At 42.6% G+C, this 21,834-nt stretch overlaps 1 protein-coding gene across 3 annotated transcripts; it reads right to left on the bottom strand.

Annotated features, from left to right (window-relative positions):
- Positions 1-903: 903 nt before the first annotated feature.
- Positions 904-7,063, bottom strand: IL36RN (interleukin 36 receptor antagonist). Of its 3 annotated transcripts, none has more exons than XM_008008423.3 (5): positions 6,913-7,063; positions 6,214-6,269; positions 4,736-4,821; positions 3,408-3,535; positions 904-3,206 (listed from the first exon to the last, which is right to left on the bottom strand). In XM_008008423.3, exons 2-5 carry the CDS (start codon positions 6,240-6,242, stop codon positions 2,982-2,984), a joined length of 468 nt encoding a protein of 155 aa, XP_008006614.1. In that variant the 5' UTR covers positions 6,243-6,269; positions 6,913-7,063; the 3' UTR covers positions 904-2,981. The 3 variants fall into 3 exon arrangements, 2 of the variants coding, with proteins under 2 accessions (XP_008006614.1, XP_008006613.1); XM_008008422.3 differs by having other exon boundaries at positions 6,440-7,063; XR_012095520.1 differs by lacking the exons at positions 904-3,206; positions 4,736-4,821 and having other exon boundaries at positions 3,447-3,535; positions 6,214-7,063.
- Positions 7,064-21,834: the final 14,771 nt, after the last annotated feature.

A 21,834-nucleotide genomic window follows, 5' to 3' on the forward strand; every position in this document is an offset into this window, starting at 1 on the left:
AGAAACCTTCAAGAATGAGGTGAAATTTAAGCTGCTCCCTTAAGGGTGGGCCTGTTTAGATGGGTGGAGGAGAGGGAGAGAATATTCCAGGGTGGAGAAATAGTTTCCACATTATATACTCATTTCATTTCCATTATGTGCCAAGCATTATGCAAGGTGCTGAGAGACAAACTTATATGTCCCTAATCTTAAGGCCATCCCAGGGGCCACAGACTCCAAGTTAAGGTACTACAGTACAGGGCGGTGTGCACAAAACATTGCCAGATCAGAGAGCTGGGGGGAGTCTCAACTCAGTAAAAGCTTCTTGGAGGTGACATCTTAGCAGGGTATTGAAAGATGAGAGATTTATCTAGGCAGAGAGGATGGATGGAGGACCCAAAAGCAGAACAACACAAGTTCTGGGCCCATGGACAAACAGAGTGTGAACAGGGTCTGAAACACAGCCTGGCATCCGGAACTCATGTTCTTGGCAGCCCTGAGAGGCCTGGGGTAGCAGCTGTGCTGCCTGTTGCCTGAGGACTTCAGTTGAATCTGGGCTGGAGCTGGCGAGGCCCATAGAGGCAGCCCCGTCTGTCCCGGCCACCTCCTTGCTAGTGCCTCAGTGGACTCTCAACCTACCAAGCTGGTCCGACAGGCGAGGTGCAGGTGGAATACCTGGGGCTCAGATATGGGCTCCTCCTCTGGCTTCTGCTCCCATTCCCCAGGGTTTGGGTGGGGACACTGGAGTCAATTCCTGGCACATAAGACTAGAGGATCTCAACCTTGCAGAACCAGGTGATTCAACAAATGTTGTATTATTAGCTTTTAAATAGAATATTTGGGTGAATGAAGGATAGTTGTTCATTGTGAGAAAGAAAATAAAAAGTATTGGAAAAAATTGCAATAATAAAACGAATGCATTTGTTTCTCTTTCTCTGCATATTAGTTATCTATTGCTGCATAACACATTAGACCAAAACTGAGCAACTTAAAACAACGAATTTTGATTATCTCACAGAGTCTCTGCTTCTAGGTTCACTCATGTGGCTGTGGGCAGGAGAATTCATTTTTTACCACATAAGTCTCTTTATAGGCCTACTCATAGCACGGCAGCTAGCTTCCCCCAGAGTGAGTGAGCCAAGATAGACTGGGGGGCAGTGGGTGGCAGAGAGAGAGAGCGCAAGTAGAAGCTGCAGTGTCTTTTATAACCTAATCTTGGAAGTGGCAGGCCATCACTTCTGCCATATTCTATTAGTCACGAAGACAACTCTGGTACATTGTGGGAGGGGATACACACAGAATGTGAACACGAGGAGACAGGGATCATTTTAGCAGCTGTATTCATTTTCGAGACCTGCCAAAACCAATTATCCTTGGTGGCTTAAAACAGTCGAAATTTATTCTTTCTTCATTCAGGAGGCTAGAAGTCTGAGATTAAGGTTTCAGCAGAGCCGTGATCCCTCTAAAAGCTCTAAGGAAGAATTCTTCTTTGCCTCTTCCAAGCTTCTGATGGTTGCCACAATCCTTGGTGTTTCTTGGCTTGTGGCCGCATCACTCCGATCTCTGCCTTCGTCTTTACATAGTCTTCTTCCCTGCATCTCCTCTGTGTCTCTGTGTCCTCTCCTTTTCATACAAGGATACCAGTCATATTGAATTTAGGTTTACCTTCATCCAGCATGACCTCGTCTTAACTAACTGCATCTGCAGAGACTTTATCTCCAAATAAGCTCACACACTGAGATTCCAAGAAGGATGTGAATTTGCAGGGGACACTCTTCAATCAGTACAGCAGTCTTCTTAGAGACTGGATCCCAAGCCTTGCAATCCCAGGGTCTGTGATCCTTCTAGGAAAGAATTACCGGATGATTTTTGTTCTTTAAGTTCCTTACCCAGGAGATTCCAGCCACACAAACTCATCACAGCCTTCTCCTCAGTGGCTTTGCTGAGCTCTGTTTCCTGATCACTACTACAACAAACCAGAGCAGCAGAGCTCAATTCAGTTTGAATTTAACTCTGGGGAAGTGGAGGCTGAGGGCAATCAGAGATGATGTCTACTCTGGTTACCTCAAGATTAATTTATTTTCTTGTTATTATACAAGCAGTTGATCTTCATCGTAGAAAAATTAAGAAATGCAGATAAATTAAAAGAATTAAAAGAAAAATCACCTATACTGCCACCACCCTGGCATTGCTACAATTGAAGTAAACTCTTCCAGACCTTTTTTCTATGAAGCAATATATAAATAGGTATTTTTTTAAATTAAAATAAATTGCAATATATGCCACTTTGTAAGTTGCTCTTCTCAGTATGTCACGAGCACTTTTGCATGGGAATAGAGACCAGCATCTGGGATTTTGATTGTATCTTGGGTTTTTAAAAAAGGATCGGCATGCCCTGCTTATTTTTTATCTTCTGAGCTCGAGCCATTTCCTCTGATATCACCACCTCCTCATGCCCACAGCAAGAGGATGAGGGTAGAGATAGAAAAGGTAGCATATGACAGTGTCAGGATTAAAGGGAAGGGGGTGGGGCTGGGCCGAGGTCCATGGATCCCTAACTCTTATGACCACCTCCCTCTCCTGCACAATGGTGAGTGACAGGACTTCATTTGGAGAGCTACTGACCCTGTAAGGCTCAACTGGGGACAGATTGGCCTGTGGGGCTCAGGGTAACACTTGTCAGTTACCATTAAGCAGGAATGATTCCCACCACTCCCCCACCCAACCCCCATAGAAATATTTTCATGTTATTCCCAGTTTACCCCACATGGTTTTTACAAGGTTCCACAGCAGTAGCACCATCCAGCAGGGGAGGACCATGGACTGAGCTCCAAATCTCAGAATTTACCCACACTGAGAACCAGAAGAGAAGGTGGCCAGGTGCCCAGTAAATCAGAGGTGGGGGTCCTGAAAGCAGAGAGAGTGATCATCCGCCATGGGTCTCCTCCACTCACCCCTCACCCGAGCTGGTCTGCCCAGGGAGTTCTGGGGGGCATATTGCCCTAGTCACACTGCTGGAAGTAGAAGTCTGTGATGGGGGCATTCCAGCCGGCATTGTCGGGAAGCTGGGTGAGTCTGACAGGCTGATCAGCTTCAGGCACCGTGCACAGGAACCAGCCCGGGTAGGCGGCCGACTCGAAGCTTGAGGTGAGCCCCATGTCCCGCCGATAGAAGGTGAAGCTCTTGGATTCCTTGGCACCAAGATAGAGTTCCATGATGTTCACTGGCTGCCGGCAGAGGAGGGCAGGGCAGGTGAGGGCAGAAGCAGGGGCAGAGGGAGGGCTGGCCAGGGTCCTTAGGGAGGAGGCAGAGCTGCCATCAACAGAATCCCGCCAGGCTGTCCCACAGCACCAGGGCTGTGGGCTGCCCAGCTTCAGTGGGCTCAGCATCCATGGCTCAGTCCCCAGTGAGGATGCCCCAAGTCTTACCTCTAGTGTTAGAGTCGGCTCCTGCCCCGCCCCACATGACAGGCACTGGTTTCCACCCTGGACGCCCAGGATGACGGGGGACAGGCTGGCATCCAGCCACCGATTGGGGACCACGCTGATCTCTTCACCTGTGGGAAGGAGGCCAGATCAGGGCCCTGGATGCCTTTCCCTCCTTCTGCCACTGGCCTGGGCTCTGGGACACAGGACTGCGTGAGACGGCCTGCCCCCAGGCTGGGCAGAACGGAGGCCTCTCAGCAGCTGTCATGACATGGCCTCTCCTGTCCACTGGCCCAGAGCGGACATCAAGGCATGGAAGCACATTGTACCACCTCCACCCCACCCTCTAGTTCAGGGTCAAATCTTCAAGCCTCTATACTCCAAAATAGATGCAACCCCCTCCTTTAAAAAGGTCCCTTGGGTCTCAGGCCTTTTTCTGAAGCCTGTCTTGATGAGCCCCCCTTTGGAGTTGTTTGGACAACTTTCTACACCCTGTGAGGCTGCTGAGAGCAAAAGAGGGTCTCATTCCTCTCTGTACATTCCCTCACCACCCACATACATCAGACACATATATGCACACCCAAATACACACACAGATACGTGCATGCACATATATACATATACACACACATGCTCACACATTCATACCTGCATTCACACATACATGGTTATGCACAGATACATTCATGCACACATATGCTTACACATATATGCCTGCATATACACGTACATACACCAGTAAGCACACACATACACATATGGCCTAGCTGAATATCTACCTGGCATCTGTGCTCAGCAAATGTGCGCCAGGTGGGCAAGTGTGAACTATTTTAGAGAGGGACGTGTTGCAGTGCGTGGGGCAGAGTGAGCAAGCAGGAGGTCCAACAATACCACCTGTTCTCTGGGTCCCTCCACTCTGAGTGACTGAGGATCTTCAGAGAGCAGAGGGGACCCAGGGTGGAGAGGCAGACACTGACTCCCATATGGGAAAAAAGGTGTAGAGAGTTTACTTTAGTTCTCTGCTTGGTACTGGCTCCCAGGGAATGCAATGCTTGACCTAAATCCACCTGTAAGGGAATGACAAGACAAGCCTCTTGGAAAACATTCCCACTTCTGCATAGAAGCTTCAGGTGGCCCCAGAGCCTGTGTCTTCACTTTGCTGAGAGGTGTGGTATTTTATTTGCCTTTGCTTAGAGGCTGGTTTGTGCTGCCTGAATGCCTGGGCTCTGTAGGCCTGTGCTCACCTGTAGGATTATTCTAAGCCCTCTTCAGGCCGCCTCCCCTCAGAGTGTATAGAGACCAAGGAAAGTGGGTCATGTTTCATCACCAACCTTTAATGACCTTCCCTGCATGCAGCCCTCCAGCTAGAAGCTGGTTATTATGCAGATAAAGAACCTTCAATGCCGAGTCCTTCATTCTGAAACATCAGGAAGGGGTGAGGACTACATTAGGGGAAGGGCGTACACTCCAGCATGCTCCAGATGTTCAGGATGTCCAGAGAACACCCTTATCTCAGGCATTTTGTCTTTCTTCCTACTGTGCCAGAAGTAACAGCACAGCCTTCTCTCCCAGCCCTGCTGGGCTCATGCCCTACCAGGAGGATGACCCCACAGTCTCCCACTGGGGTCTGTGGTTTGCTTCTTCACCCTATTCCACCTTTTCTGCCCCAACCCATCTCCTATTGGAAGAACAGCTGCACGGTGAGTCAGAGCCCTAGGTTCTTGCCCCAGCTCTGCCTCCAGTGCTGCTGAGTCGCAGCAGACAACTCTCTCGCCCACTCTGGGCCGGAGCCTCCCCATTGCTACACTAAGATGATGGGTTGGATAACACCCAAGCTTCTTCCAGATTAAAGCCTAGTTCTTCAGTTCTTTAAGATACATGTATTTCTATCTGGCCGTATATTCCTTACTAAGTGAGGAGTTTCTTTAGATTTAAATTTATTTTATTTTACTTTTCAAAGTTGTTTCTCATCTATGAACTCAGTCGATTTCCTGACATCCTACAAGGAGAAAGAGGTATCCTAAAGCGGGTTTCTCCAAAAGTTATATGGGGGAAAAGGATGCAGTATAAAAATTGGGTCAATGCGTGGCTAAATATGATTCAACAAGTTGCCTTACTTCAGAAAGTCTCAGAGTCACTCATAGGCTGAGCTGTACTGTGGTTCTCGTATGAGAGGATGTAGAAAGGAGAATTCCCTGCACTTACTTGATCAGAGAGCTCTACTGTGTAAAGCATCTCCTGGATGCCTCTATGGGCCTCCTCTAATAGAGTCCCATAGAACACATTGTGGGAAGTGCTTTATTAGACTGAGAGAAAGGACCACTCTCATCATTTGTTGTAAAGCCCAGAGCTCGGCAGAGTGTCTGGCTTGGTACATGCCAGTGGGTGGACAGACTGACCGATGGTCATGGGTTTTGTTTTATTATTATCCCCAAAGAGCAGCGGGGCAGTAGGGGCAAAGAGTGGGTGAGCTGACATTAATTCGCTGTGCTGGGGGTGAATGGCAGAGCTCTGAGCTGGGATCCTGGCTCCCTTTCCCACCTTGGATAGACTTGGCTGCAGCTCTGGGCTGGGTGGTTCACTTGTCCCCCTCAGCATCAGGGAACCCTTGTGAGATGGCTTGCCCCAGTCCTGGCCCTATTTGAAAAAGGCTGGGAAAACTTCTCTAAGAGCAGTGAGGTGCTAGTCACCATTTCCCAGCTGTAATGGCAGCCCCTCCCTTCTTCCCTCCTGCTCAGAACTGGACAACGGGTCTATCCAGAATTCACTTCCCCCAGAGGACCTCCGAACCAGGGCCTCATACACTCACCGGAAGCACAGCGCCCCACTCAGGACCATCTTGAGCTCCACAGGGTGTAGACTCCCCTATTTTGGAATGAACAACAAAAAATCATGGAGAGAGAGGCTGAGCTGGCTGGGGTCTGGGGAGCAAGCAGCCGCACCGAGCCCCCCAGCCTGTGAACAGCTTCCACAGAGCAGATTCTGGGTCTGGGATAAGGAGACAGCTCCGGCCCCACCAGTGCCCCAGAGCATACCTCAGAATGTTCCTTTCTCCCGGCAGGAACTGTGGAGTCTGCTTGTTCCTGCAAGGATGCCTCAGCCTTTTAAGTAAGGCCTAGGGAGGGGCCCTGAAACTGCCAGGACCTGAGGAGGAGCAGGATTCCCAGCGTGATTTCACACCACCCTAAGTCGCCAGACACACTTGTTCCTCATTATCTGTCGTGGGGAGGGAAGCTTCTGGAGACAGTTCCTTCCAGCAATTTCGAAGAACTTCCTTGAGGCTTTCCAGCTCTTTGTGAGCATTCAGCTTTTGCATCTCAGGAGCTTCCAGACCCTAAGAGTCAGTGCCCATGGCAGTTCAAGGAAGGCACAACTTCCTTTCCTCCCTGCCTCTCTCCCTTTCTTCGTTCTCTCCATCTTTCATCCACTCCCTCCCTCCCTCTTCCCTTCCTTTCCTTCTTTCCCTCCCCATTTCCTCCTTTCTTCCCTCATTCCCTTTCTTCCTTACCTTTTTCACTCCTTCCTTCACTCCTTCCCTTCTCCCTCCTTCCTTCCTCTGTCTTTCCTGCCTGCCATTGCCAGGCCTACGGAAGATGCTGGAGGTGGGACTCTCCTGCTTAGGGAATGTTCAACCTACATGTTCATTGTAGAAAAACCTGAAAATCCAGATCAGCCACAATGAAAAATGTGAATACTTGTCTTTTCTGAGTGCATCATCAGAAAACCAATGACAACACTTTTTCCTCCCCACACATACACATGTAACTATAGACAGCTTTCATACAACAGATTCACAAAACCTGTACTTTTTCCAACCTCATTTTTTCATGTAGCAAAATAGCAAAATATCTTTCCATACTAAATATGAATGATGACATGCTTGAATAGCTGTATAGTATTTAATTGTATCACTGTGACATTATTTATTGAAATTTATCCACTGTTATTTGTCTTTCATATATTTTTCTCTTTTCTTTGCTATTGAAAATCATGTTGTGACAAACATCTTTGTATTAACATCTTTGCTCATGTATCTGATTATTTCCTTAGGAAGTAAAATCTAGCCCATGCCATCTATAATTCTGTAAGTGATCTTTCCTGAATACCTAACTGATAAGATAATATGTAATTGTGAAACAGTTAACACAGTTTAAATACCTCCATGCACTCTCTGTGAGGGTGTGATGGATTTGAAATAAAAGTAAGAGTCAGTGCACAAAAAACAATTTAATTATATCTTGAATAACACGGATAAGTATTTATTAATAATTTATTGTTAAAGCATACATTTTAAAGAAATGGTATTCAGACATATGAGCCAAGAGGTCCTACAGGTGATTGAGAATAAATAAAATATCAAGTTTTTCAAAAGACAGAAAATAATCTATGATTTTCACAATGCCACTAATAAGATAGACAGTTTTCAAAAAATAAAATTAAAGTAGAAAGTGCCTTGTACAAAATTATTAAATTACAAATTGACCAAATAGAAATGACAGTTGAAATAAGATGAAATGAGACAAGCCTGGCCAACATGGAGAAACCCCACCTCTACTGAAAACGTAAAAATTAGCCGGGGTGGTGGTGCACATTTGTAATCCAAGCTACTCAGGAGGCTGAGGTGTGATAATTGCTTGAACCTGGGAGGCGGAGGTTGCAGTGAGCCAAGATTAAGCCACTGTACTCCAACCTGGATGACAGAGCAAGACTCTGCCTAAATAAATAAATAAATAAATAAATAAATAAAATGACAGGATGACTGTGTACACTGTCAATATCATATGAAAACATTATCTAACAGTCCTCACCAACAATAAGTTCTCTCTGGACCTATCCCTTTGCTTGACTTACTAATTAAGTCCCAGACTCTGTGAAATTAACTGGGAACTAAGAGAACATTGATAAATTACACATTATTCCTGTCTGATAGAAAAGATAACTCCAAAGGGTGCACTTTTATTGCCTGACAAGTCATAAAGTTGTCTTTGAAAACGTAACTTAGCCAACCTATTTCAGCCTTTATTTATTGACTGATGGTATAAACCTCCATTCCCTGAACTATCTTTTGATAATTAGCTTTATCATCTTGCTGATTCCCTCACTTATGAAAAATAGCAAATCTTCAACACATGCTCACTATATGTTTGTATGAGAGTCAAGTTTTGAACTTTTGAAAAATAAACTTGCACTACTAAAGACAATGCCACCAATTCACACACCAAGTGTGACTGTTTTAAAATATATCCATGCATTCTTGGAAACTTCATCTTTAAGAAGGTGATATGGTTTGGCTCTGTTCCCACCCAAATTTCATCTTGAATTACAGCTTCCATAATTCCCATGTGTCATGGAAGGAACCCAGTGGGAGGTAATTGAATCATGGGGGCAGGTCTTTCTTGTGCTGGTCTCATGATAGTGAATAAGTCTCATGAGATCTGATGGTTTTATAAAGGGGAATTTCCCCACCCAAGTTCTCTTGCCTTCCATCATGTAAGACACGACTTTGCTTTTCCTTCATCATCTTCCACCATGATTGTGAGGCCTCCCCAGCCATGTGGAACTCTGAGTCAATTCAACCCCTTTCCTTTATAAATTACCCAGTCTTGGTTGTGTTTTTATTAGTGCCATGAGAACAGACTGATATAGTAAATTGGTACTGGGAGTGGGGTGCTATGTTACATGATGAACATGGCAGCATCATAAAGGCATTGCAGTTTCCTCCTAGCTCTTAGATCACTCACCTGGACAAAGCCAGCCGCTATGTGATAAGGACATTCAAGCAGCCCTATGGAGAGGCCCACGTGGTGAGAAACTGTTTTTTCCTGCCAACAGTCTGTGAATGCACAATCTTAGATGCAGATGCTCCAGCCCCAGTCAAGCCTTTAGATGACTGAAACCCTGGCTGACACCTTTCCTGTAACCTAATGAGACACCCTGAGCCAAACCCTCCAGCCAAGCCAGTTTTCTCATTCTTGACTCTCAGCCTTTGTTAAATAATAATTTTTTTCTTGTTTTAAGCTGCTAACTTTGCTGATACTCTGTTACACAGCAATTGGTAACTAATACACCTTGACATCACTACCGGCACTTTGGCACTTTAACAATTGGCCTGTTACCCAGCAATTTGGAACTGGGTAAAAGGCAGAGGTTGGAACAGTTTGGAGGGCTCAGAAGAAGATAGGAGGATGTGGGAAAGTTCAGAACTTACTAGAGATTCACTGAATGGCTTTGACCAAAATGCTGATAGTGATGTGGACAACAAGGTCCAGGCTGAGGTGGTCTCAGATGGAGATGAGGAACTTGTTTGGAACTGAAGCAAAGGTGACCCTTGTTATGCTTTAGCAAAGAGACTGGCAGCATTTTGCCCCTGACCTAGAGACCTGTGGAACTTCGAACTTGAAAGAGATGATTTAGGGCATCTGGCAGAAGAAATTTCTAAGCAGCAAATCATTCAAGAGGTGACTTTTGTGCTGATAACATTCAGTTTTATGTATTCGCAAATATACGGTTTGGAATTGGAACTTACGTTTAAAAGGGAAGCAGAGCATAAAAGTTTGGAAAATATGCAGCATGAAGATGAGATAGAAAAGAAAAACCCATTTTCTGAACAGAAATTGAAGCTGGCTGCAGAAATTTGCATAAGGAAAGAGGAGCCAAATGTTACTCACCAAGAAAATGGGGAAAGTGTCTCCAGGGCATATCACAGGCCTGGAGGTCCAAGAGGAAAACATGGTTTCATGGGCCAGACCCAGGGCCTTGCTTCTTTGGGCAGTCTCAGGACTTGGGGTAACTTGCATCCCAGCCACTCCAGCCTTGGTTAAAAAGGGCAAGGCTACAGCTTGGGTCATGGCTTTAGAGGGTGTAAATCCCAACCCTTGGCAGCTTCCACATGGTGTTGCCTGTGGGTGCACAGAAGTCAACAACTGAGGTTTGGAGCCTCCGCCTAGATTCCATAGGATGTTTGGAAATGTCTAAATGTCCAAGCAGAGGTGTGCTGCACGGGCTGAGCCCTCATGGAGAACCTCTGCTAGGGCAGTACAAAAGGGAAATGTAGGGTGGGAGCCCCCACACAATGTCCCCACTGGAGCGCTGTCTAGTGGAGCTGTGAGAAGAGGGCCACCGTCATCGAGATCCCAGAATGGTAGATCCACCGACAGCTTACACTGTATGCCTGGTAAAGCCACAGACACTCAATGCCAGCCCATGAAAGCAGCCAGGAGGAGGGCTGTACCCTGCAAAGTCACAGGAGTGGAGCTGCCAAAGACTATGGGAACCCACTTCTTGCATAAGCATGACCTGGAAGTGAGACAGGGACTCAAAGGAGGTAATTTTGAAGCTTTAAGATTTGACTGCCCTGCTGGATTTTGAACTTGCATGGGGCCTGTAGCCCCTTTGTTTTGGCCAACTTCTCCCATTTGGAATAGCTGTATTTACCCAATGCCTGTACTCCCATTGTATTTAGGAAGTAACTAACTTGCTTTTGATTTTACAGTTCATAAGCAGAAGAGACTTGCCTTGGCTCAGATGACACTTTGGACTGTGGACTTTTGAGTTAATGCTGAAATGAGTTAAGACTTTGGGGGACTGTTGGGAAGGCATGATTGGTTTTGAAATGTGAGGACATGTGATTTGTAAGGAGCCAGGGGTGGAATGATATAGTTCGGCTGTGTCTCCACCCAAAGCTCATCTTGAGTTGTTGCTCCCATAATTCCCATATGTCATGGAAGGGACCCAGTGGCAGGTAATTGAATCATGAGGGCAAGTCTTTCCTGTGCTATTCTCATTATAGTGAATAAGTCTCGCGAGATCTGATGGTTTTATAAAGGGGCATTCCGCTGCACAAGCTCTATTCCCTCCTGCCATGTAATATGTGACTTGACTCTTCCTTCATCTTCCACCGTGATTGTGATGCCACCTCAGCCATGTGGAACTGTGAGTCAATTCAATCTTTTCCTTTATAAATACCCAGTCTCAAGTATGTCTTTATTAGCAGTGTGAGAACAGACTGATACAGAGAGGCAGTTTAATTACCCTTCTCTTGAGTATGGACTGGACTTAGTGACTTTTTTCTAATGAGTATGTAACATGGTGAACACTTCTGAGACCAGGTCATAAAAGGCATTGCAGTTTCCTTCTTGCTCTTAGAATACTCACTTGGATGAAGCCAGCTGCCATGTGATAAAGATATTCAAGCACCCCTGTGGAGAGGCCCACATGCTGAGAGACTGTGGTTTCCTGCCAACGGTCTGAGTGAGCAATCTTAGAAGCAGATCTTCCAGCCCCAGTCAAGCCTTCAGATGACTAAAACCTTGGCTGACATCTTTCCTGCAACCTAATCAGACACCCTGAGCCGAACTCTCCAGCCAAGCCAGTTTTCTTGTTCCTGACTCTGTCTTTGTTAAACAATATTTTTGTTTGTTTGTTTTAGGCTGCTAGGTTTGCTGATAGTTTGTTACACAGCAATTAGTAACTAATACACCTTGACATCACTATTGGCAAGTTTCTACCCCTGTTGTTTTTTTGTTTTCCACTGTCTTCAGTGGGTATGCTCTCATCCAAGCAAATATCTCAGTTCTTCATGGGCTTTATATGCCCTGGAAAGTGTCACAGCCTACAGAGAAGTAATGTTCCCCACGGTGACTTGGGACCATCCTCACCTTTTTGAGTATGGCAATAACCCTGGAGGTAGACGTGGGCTCTGCTCTTGCTGTAGAGATGAGGACTTAGGGCAGGTGTATTCACCCATATGAGTATGTAAGCAGAGTTTATTATGGTAAGATCATAAATTCCTTTTAGGGAGATAAATTTAGTAATAATTAAAATAACTGATATTCACTTGGTGCCCACTATGTCCCTAGAATTCTATAGCACTTCCCACAATGTGTTCTACGAGACTCCAATAAAGAGATAATGAGCAGCAAGCATTCCTGGCAGCTTAGGGTGGTGTGAAATCATGCTGAGAATCCTGCCTCTCCTCAGGTCCTGGTAGTTTCAGGGCCCCTCCCTAGGCCTTAGTTAAAAGGCTGAGGCATCCTTGGAAGAGCAGGCACACTCCACGGATCCCACAGGGAGAAAGGAACATTCTGAGGTATGCTCTGGGGCACTGGTGGGACTGGAGCTCTCTCCTCATTTCAGACCCAGAATCTCCTGGTCTGTGGAGGCTGTTCACATGCTGGGGGGCTCAATGTGGCTGCTTGAATGGATGAGACAGAGGATGTGAAGAGCCAGGTTGACATCTAGCACAAACCCAGACACTGGTTCTTCCCACTCTGTCTTTCTCACTTCTCCTTCACTTTTCCTAGGTATGTAAAGAAGACATTAAGAATACAGCAAAGGCCAAATTTACATTGACCTAAATCTAAGGCTGGTTCAAGACCTAAAAAGCTAGCATGGCTTTCCCAACCCAGAGAGAAAAAGGCATGGACTCAGCTCCAACAGCCCAGCCTAACGAGTGCAGAATATGCTGTGAGGTTTTAAATTTGCTGACAAGAAAGGTTAACATTTGTTACACATTCACTGTGTCAGGCACAGTGTTCAAAGCAATATAGCTATTATGTCACCTCATTGTCACATCAGGCCTCTAACATAAGTGCTATGAGTATTCCCATTTAACTGATAAGACAAAATGAAAATTAGAGAGGCTAAGTCACCTAAGGTCACAAAACTAATAAGAGATGGACCTGGTGTTGGTATTCTTGCAGCTTGATTTCATACTGATTCACACCCATTCCCCAATATGAAAAAAAAATAACCTGTGTAATGCTTATAAATTCACACATTTGGAATAGAAGGCAGAGCTGGAGGCTGGGGGAATGAAGGAGTATGCACAAAGGACCAACAGGCTTTCTAAGAAGATAATAGAAACCAGCCGGGTGTGGTGGCTCACACCTGTAATCCCAGCACCTTGGGAGGCAGAGGTGGACAGATCACTTGAGACCAGGAGTTCAAGACCAGCCTGGCAAAAAGGAAGAAACCCCGTCTCTACTAAACATACAAAAACTAGTCGGGTGTAGGGGTGCACACCTGTAATCCTAGCTACTTGGGAGGCTGAGGCAGGAGAATCACTTGAACCCCAGGAGGTGGAGGTTGCAGTGAGCTGAGATCATGCCACTGCACTTTATCCTGGGCAACAGAGCAAGTCTCTGTCTCAAAACAAAAGGAGAGAGAGACAGAAGATAATAGAAACCAACAGAGTTGGTGCAGAGACAAAGGGCTGCCCCATGGCAGAGTGTGGCACACTTTGGGTTGGACAGAATTTATCACTCCCTGGAGTGACTTTTGGTAGCTGAGGACATCCGTGAAAGTCCTTCCTGGAGTAGGAGTGATGGTGTACATGCACAGACACAACCTCCAGGGAGCTGTGAGCAGAAGGGGACCTTCAGCTGCACCCAGGACTCCCTCTCCAACCCAGCCACATCAGAGGGGAAGGGTGCCACTTGGCTCATAGCGCTTTCGAGAAACCTTGGATGCCAGTGAAGTCAGGGGGAGGCTGTAGGCCAGGGTTCACAGCGATGCAGCTGGGTGCTGAGTCAGAGGCCAGTGGCTTTGTTGCTTGCACTCAGCTCCGTGGCACCCTCTGCCTGGGAAGCTGGGGAAGGGCTAGGTGCACAGGCCGGAATTTGAGAGAGCGTGTGGGCAGTCCACAGGGCGGGTGAGGCTCCGGGTGTGTGTCACACCCACAGTTTCTGCTGACTGAGTCCCAAAAACAGAGCCAGAGCCACCGGCAACTTCCGTACCCTAGATCCACATTCAGGCGCTTTTCTCGTCTGTGCCTCAGAGGCCTTCAGAGCCTGCGGACTCACCTCCCCCGGATTGTGTAGTTTGACCATTGCTCTCCAGCAGGAAATTGGAAATAAACCCAGTGTGTAACGAAAAAGCCAACAGGTCAAAAGACGCACTGGCCTAGCTCCATTCTCCCTTATCCTGCGCTGGTCCCTCCGGCGGGGCCTGTCACTCTCAGTGTGCCAGGCTAAGATCTCCCGGCAGGGGGCGCTCTCCACTAGGCTGGATCGGGAGACCACGCAGAGATGCCCGGCCTCCAATTCAAGCTCTCTTCATCTTTTTCTGTCTCTCGCCACAAGGATTTGCAGCCCCTCACCCAGGTAGTGAGCATCTAAAGCAGGACTAGACGGGGCGAGGGAGCTGCACAAGCGCTACCCCTGAGAAAACCCCAGCTCTCCTTGGCTTTCTCAGTGATGTGTGGCTTTCATGGGCACCTCAAAAACAGAGACTAATTTTTTAAAATTATTATCTGTCCCTTTTTGCTGTTTTTGATAACTTATTTATTCGATAGATGTCTGCACATTTGCATCTTTTCATATTTCTTTATATTGTTATTAAATGTAGTAAGATATACATAATATAAAAATTACCATTTTAACCATTTTTAAGCGTACAGTTCAGTGGCATTAAAGACACTCACATTGTTGTACGACCATCACCACCATCCATCTCCAGAACTCTCCTTGTTTTGCAAAATTGAAACTCTGTACCTGCAAAACAATAACTCTTCACTCCCCTCTCCCCAGCGGCCCCTGGCAGCCGCCATTTTACTTTCCATCTCCATGAGTTTGACTGCTTTAGGCGCCTCATATACGTGGAATTGCATAGTACTTTTTTTTTTGTTATAAATTTATTTCACTTAATTTACTTTATTTTCAAGGTTCGTCCATGTTGTAGCATGTATTAGAATTTCATTCCTTTTAAGGCTGTATCGTGTGTGTACACATTTTCTTTATTCCTTCATCTGTCGATGGACACTTGGGTTGCCATCACCTTTTGGGTATTGTGAGTAATGCTACCATGAACATGGGTGTTCAAATAACTTTTCAAGTCTCTGCTTTAAATTCTTTGTGAATATACCCAGAGGTGGAATTGCTGGTTCATATGGATAGTTCTATGTTTAAGTTTTTGAAGAACAACCATACCGTTTTCCACAGTGGTTGCACTGTTTTACATTCCCACCAACAGTGCACGAGGGTTCCAATCTCTCCACATTCCTGTTTTTTTTTGTTTTTTGTTTTTTGGTTTTTTTTTTGAGATGGAGTTTCACTCTTGTCACCCAGGCTGGAGTGCAGTGGCGTGATCTCAGCTCACTCCAACCTCTGCCCTTCAGGTTCAAGCGATTCTCCTGCCTCAGTCACCTGAGTAGCTGGGATTACAGGTGCCTGCCACCATGCCCAGCTAATTGTTGTATTTTTAGTAAAGATGGGGTTTCACCATGTTGACCAGGCTGGTCTTGAACTCCTGACCTGCCTCACCCTCCCAATTTCCCATATACTTTCAGGTATAGATGCTCCCAAAGTGCTGGGATTACAGGTGTGAACCACTATGACTGGCCAATATGGTGTATTTTTATTTTCATTTAGTTCAAAATATTTTAACTTTCCTTAAGGCTTTCTTTTTGGTCCATGGATTACTTAGAGGTGTATTGCTTAATTTCTAAATATTAAGCAATTGACCCCTTTATCATTATGGAATGTTCCTTTTCATTCTTGAAACTCTTCCTTTTATTAAATCTGCTTTGTCTGATATTGTTATAGCTACTGCAACTTTTTTGTTGTTGGTATTTGCATGATACATCTTTCTGCACCTTCTTACCTTTAAACTATCTATAGCTTTATATTTCAAGAGGGTTTCTTATAGACACCATATATTTAGGTCTTGCATTTTTATACAATCTGACAATTTCAATCTGACAATTTACCTGGTGCATTTTTATCATTTACATTTAATTTGAGTATGGATATGGTTGGATTAATATCTACCATCTTGCTGTTTTCTGTGTGTTCCATCTGTTTTACATTTATTTTTCTTCTTCTGTCTTCTCTTGAGTTAACATTTTTTATTATTCCATTTTATCTCCTTTATTGACTTATTAATTATACCATTATATATTTCTATTGGTTAGCCCAGGCCTTCCAATACATGTTCTTAATTAAAGTTTACCTTTAATTTTTTTACACCACTTTAAGTCTACCACAAGGACCTTACAACAATGTATTTCCAATTCTTTCTTCCTATACATTGCATTATCATTGTCATTATCCAGAAGGCTGGGAATAAAAACATTTCAAAGGTCACAATACTGTTCTCACTGTCTGGCATGGAAAACCTTATCATTCCCAAGGCATTGGTTATAGTATTCAGAAGGACCTTGCTTAAGCAATGCAAAAATCACTAGACCTAAACTAAATGCTTCCTTGGTTCAACCTATCAATTCCTAAAATCAATTCCCAAATGGATCAAATTCTTGCAAAGTGCCTTAATTACACTCTGGAATTAAGCTCAAGAATATTCATAGTACAAGTTGAGCCTGCCTAGTCTCAAAATTCAAAATCTGAAATCGTTCAAATTCAAAACCTTTTGAGCACCAACATGACACTCAAAAGTCAGGCTCAAAAGAAATGCTAATTGGAGCATTTCTAATTTTGAATTTTTGGATTAGGGATACTCAACCTGTAATACAAAAGTACCCAGCACCCTTGGCAAAATGGCTGACTTTGGGACTGGCACAGAAAATACACAAGAGCAGCCTAGAGCATGTTGCTGTAACAAAAAGTAAGGAAATACTAAAAAAAAAAATCCACGATGTTTGGTATGTCAAAGAAACACAGGAGCTAAATAAAAGTGCTTCCAGTGGCCAAAGCTGGAACAATTTAAGTAGCAAAATAAATAAAGTAGCATTGGATTGTAATTTAAAATATAAAATAAGTATCATGAGCACCAACTGACTAAATAAATAAATAAATAATAACTAATCTCACATGCAAAAGAATTCCAAATAATTTATTTAGATATCCAACTCTCAAGAAATTGCAGCTTTAAGTGTGGGCTACACATAGTAACTTTCCTCTACTGAATATAGTATGGACATGGGGGTGAAAGGGTAACTTTACAGTGGAGAAACCTAATAAACACTATCTCAGCCAGGTAATCAAAATTAACATCAGCAGTAATAAGTTATCTTGATAGTATGTACCTTTGATATGATATGTAATAAAAATAGTACTTTATCTCTGTGATCTCCCTCCCCCAAACCCATAACCCTAGTCTAATCATAAGAAAACATCAGACAAATCCTAATCGATTTACTGTACTCCTCTAAACCATCATTAAGAACAAACAAAGCCTATGAAATTTTTATAGCAAAGAGGAGTCTAAGGAGACATGATGACTAAGTGTCTTATCCTTGATGGAATGGTGAAACAAAAAAAGGATATTTGATAAAAACTGAAGAGGCTGGGTGCGGTGGCTCATGCCTGTAATCCCAGCACTTTAGGAGGCCGAGGTGGGCGGATCACGAGGTCAGCAGATTGAGACCATCCTGGCTAACACGGTGAAACCCCGTCTCTACTAAAACTATAAAAAATTAGCTGGGCGTGGTGGCGGGAGCCTGTAGTACCAGTTACTCAGGAGGCTGAGGCAGGAGAATGGCGTGAACCCAGGAGGTGGAGGTTGCAGTGAGCCAAGATAGCGCCACTGCACTCGGGCCTGGGCGACAGAGTGAGACTCACTCTCAAAAAAAAAAAAAAAACAACTGAAGAAACCAGAATATAAACTTTACATAATAATAATGTGTCAATATTGGTGTATTCATTGTTACACATATGCAAAACTAATGTAAAATGTTAATACACAATCTTTGCACTTTTTCTGTAAATTTGAAATATTTCCAAAGTTGAATACATTATTATGCATTAAAAAAATACCTAGCAGCTAACACAGTAAAATTACAGTGTCTGACATCCAAAGCTTACCAGACAGGCAAAGAAACAGGAAATTCAGACACAGTATGAGGAGAAAAATTAATCAAAGCCAAACCAGAACTGACACAGATGTTAAAATGAACAAATACACATTAAAATGTTATGTCTAAATTCTTTATATTTAATCATTTAAATAGAGACATGAAAGATTTTAAAACAGACTCAAGTCAAACTCCAAGATGGAAAAACTACAATGTCTGGAATGAAATATACACTACATGAAATTATCATATGGAAGAAATTATTAGTGAATTTGAGGACATAGAAATAGAAACTGTCCAAAATAAATTCCGAAGTGAAACATAAAAATAAAAGGATATACGACACATATGAAAACAGAGAATCAGTGATATATGGAACAACTTCAAGTGGCCCTAATACATGGAATTCTTAAAGGAAAAGAGGATGGTGGGAACAAAAATTTTTTTTTCAAATCTTAGCCAAATACTTTCTAAATTTGATGAAAACCATAAACGCAGGTTCAAGAAGATCGATGACCCCATGCACATGAAATGCGAAGAAAACTACAGCAGCAAAATCATAATCAAATTGCTCAAAACCAGTGTTACTGAGAAAATCTTAAGAGCACCTGGAAGTAAAAGGACACAATGCATACAAATAAATAAAAATAAAGATGACAACAGATTTTTTTGTCAGAAACAATACAAGCAAGAAAGCAGTAGAACAACATATTTGAACTACTGAAAAAAATGTGGTCAATTGTGCTTTTGCAGTTATAACCAGCAAAAATATCTTTAAAAATTAAGGTGAAATAAATGTCTTTTCAGACACACACAGAAAGAAAATAATACTGTACGGAAATAAGAATTTTAATACAGAAAGTAGGCTCCAGAAATGATAACTATATTTACACATATGTGAGATTTTTAACTTAATATTTAAATCCCTTTAAAAGATAATTGTTTAAAAAACAATAACAAGGTGTAATTAGGATTATAACATATGTATAAGTAAAATGAATGACAAAAATAGGATATGGTTTAGGAGGGGAGAAATGAAAATATATTATTTTACTATGGGAGACTGTGACAAATTGAAGATGGATACTGTAATTCTAAATCAATTACTCAAACAACAAAATAATTAGTAATCACTAGTAAGTTAACAGAGGAGATAAAATTGAATCAGAAAATATTCAAGTAATCCAAAAGGACTCAAGAAAAAAGGAAAAGGGGAACAAAGAACAGATGACAAATATGGAAAACGAATAACAATATGATAGACTTAAACTTAACCACAGCAATAGCAATATTAAATATAAATAGCCTAAACACTCCAATTAAAAGATTGTCAGATTGAATTAAAAAGCAAAACCTTACTAGATGCTACCAACAGGAAGTGCACTTTAAAGATAGACACAATTATGCTAAAAGGAGCATGATGGAAAATGATATACCATGTTAACACCAATAAAAAGCAAGTTGGAGATATTCATATAATGACAACAAAAAGGTGAGTTATGATCCATTTCTTGCAGCATATGGAAAAATAATTCAAAAGTCATCATAAATCAAAATGGAAAACCTAACCTACAATGCTTCATAATTAAACATAGAAGAAAACCTTTTTCATTCTATTAAGCAAAGATTTCTTAGATACAGTGAGAAATTATGGTACGTATGATTTTTTAAATTGCTAAATTTGACTTTATTAAAAATAAAAATTTCTTTTTGAAAGATTTTATTCAGAGAATGAAAAGAGAAATCACTGACTGGGAAAAATACTTGTAATGCATACATCTGAGAAAGGACTTGTATCCACAGTACATAAAGAACTCTCAAAACTTAATAACAAGAAAACAAAAAGCAAGGACTTCATGTCTAAAACACCAAAAGCAATGGCAACAAAAGCCAAAATTGACAAATGGGATCTAATTAAACTAAAGAGCTTCTGCACAGCAAAAGAAACTACCATCAGAGTGAACAGGCAACCTATAGAATAGGAGAAAATTTTTGCAATCTACTCATCTGACAAAGGGCTAATATCCAGAACCTACAAAGAACTCAATCAAATTTACAAGAAAAAAACAAACAACCCAATCAAAAAGTGGGCAATGGATATGAACAGACATTTCTCAAAAGAAAACATTCATACAGCTAACAGATACATGAAAAAATGCTCATCATCACTTGCCATCAGAGAAATGCAAATCAAAACCACAATGAGATACCATCTCATACCAGTTAGAATGGCAATCATTAAAAAATCAGGAAACAACAGGTGCTGGAGAGGATGTGGAGAAATAGGAACACTTTTACACTTTGGTGGGACTGTAAACTAGTTCAACTATTGTGGAAAACAGTGTGGCGATTCCTCAAGGATCTAGAACTAGAAATACCATTTGACCCAGCCATCCCATTACTGGGTATATACCCAAAGGATTATAAGTCATGCTGCTATAAAGACACATGCACACGTATGTTTATTGCGGCACTATTCACAATAACAAAGACTTAGAATCAACCCAAATGTCCATCAGTGACAGACTGGGTTAAGAAAATGTGGCACATATACACCATGGAATACAATGCAGCTGTAAAAAAGGATGAGTTCGTGTCCTTTGTAGGGACATGGGTGCAGCTGGAAACCATCATTCTCAGCAAACTATCCCAAGAACAGAAAACCAAATACTGCATGTTCTCACTCATAGGTGGGAATTGAACAATGAGATCACTTGGACACAGGAAGGGCAACATCACACACTGGGTCCTATTGTGGTGAGGGGGTAGTGGGGAGGGATAGCATTAGTAGATATACCTAATGTAAATGACGAGTTAATGGGTGCAGCAAACCAACATGGCACATGTATACATATGTAACAAACCTGCACGTTGTGCACATGTACCCTAGAACTTAAAGCATAATAATAATTAAAAAAAGAAATTTTCAAACAACAACAAAAACAAACAAAAACAAAAAAGACAATTTTTAAAATGGGCAAAAACTTAGAACAGATATTTGTGTCAAATAATATATACAGATGACCCAAAAAAAGCCTACAAAAAGATGTTCAATATAATTAGTCATTGGGAAACTGCAAATAAAATAGCAATGAGCTATTAGTATTGCTTACCTGTTAGTATTGCTAAAATTTAAAAGACTAGCTATACCAAGTCTTGGTGAGAGTATTAGAGAACCAGAACTCTCATATAATAGTGATAAAAATGTAAAATGAAAAAAATAAAAGATAGTTTCTGTTAAAGTTGACATATACCAACCCTATGATCCAGCATTCCACTTCTAGGTATTAATTTAAGAGAAAAGAAAGCACATGTCCATACTAAGACTTGTACATCAATATTCATAGTAGCTCTATTTGTAATAGCCAAATAGTGGAAGAAATCAAGTTTCTACTAAAAACTGAATGGACAACAATTAAAAGGAATGATTACTGGAACAACTTGAATGGATCTCAAGGAAAGTATGCTGAGTGAAAGAAGCCATAGAAAATCAATTATATACTGGGGGATCCCATTTATATAAAATTACGAAACAAATGAAAACAAACCTATAGTGACAGAAAGCAGATCTGTAGATTCCCGGCGAGTAAGACGGGGGATGGGAAGGAAGGACAGATTCCAGAAGACATGAAGACTCTTTGGGGGATGGTGAATATGTTCATGATTTTAATTGTGTTGATG

This window comes from Chlorocebus sabaeus, chromosome 14 (genome assembly GCF_047675955.1).
Source record: "Chlorocebus sabaeus isolate Y175 chromosome 14, mChlSab1.0.hap1, whole genome shotgun sequence".
NCBI lineage: Eukaryota > Metazoa > Chordata > Mammalia > Primates > Cercopithecidae > Chlorocebus > Chlorocebus sabaeus.

Bases quoted from the DNA above. Each gene is read 5' to 3' on its own strand.
- IL36RN (XM_008008423.3), bottom strand. From the start codon at position 6,242: ATGGTCCTGAGTGGGGCGCTGTGCTTCCG. The intron at 3,536-4,735 runs GTTGGTGATGAA...TCCTTCCCACAG, and splicing joins TGCAGGGAAGGTCATTAAAG to GTGAAGAGATCAGCGTGGTC. The intron at 3,207-3,407 runs GTAAGACTTGGG...CTCTGCCGGCAG, and splicing joins AGCCGACTCTAACACTAGAG to CCAGTGAACATCATGGAACT.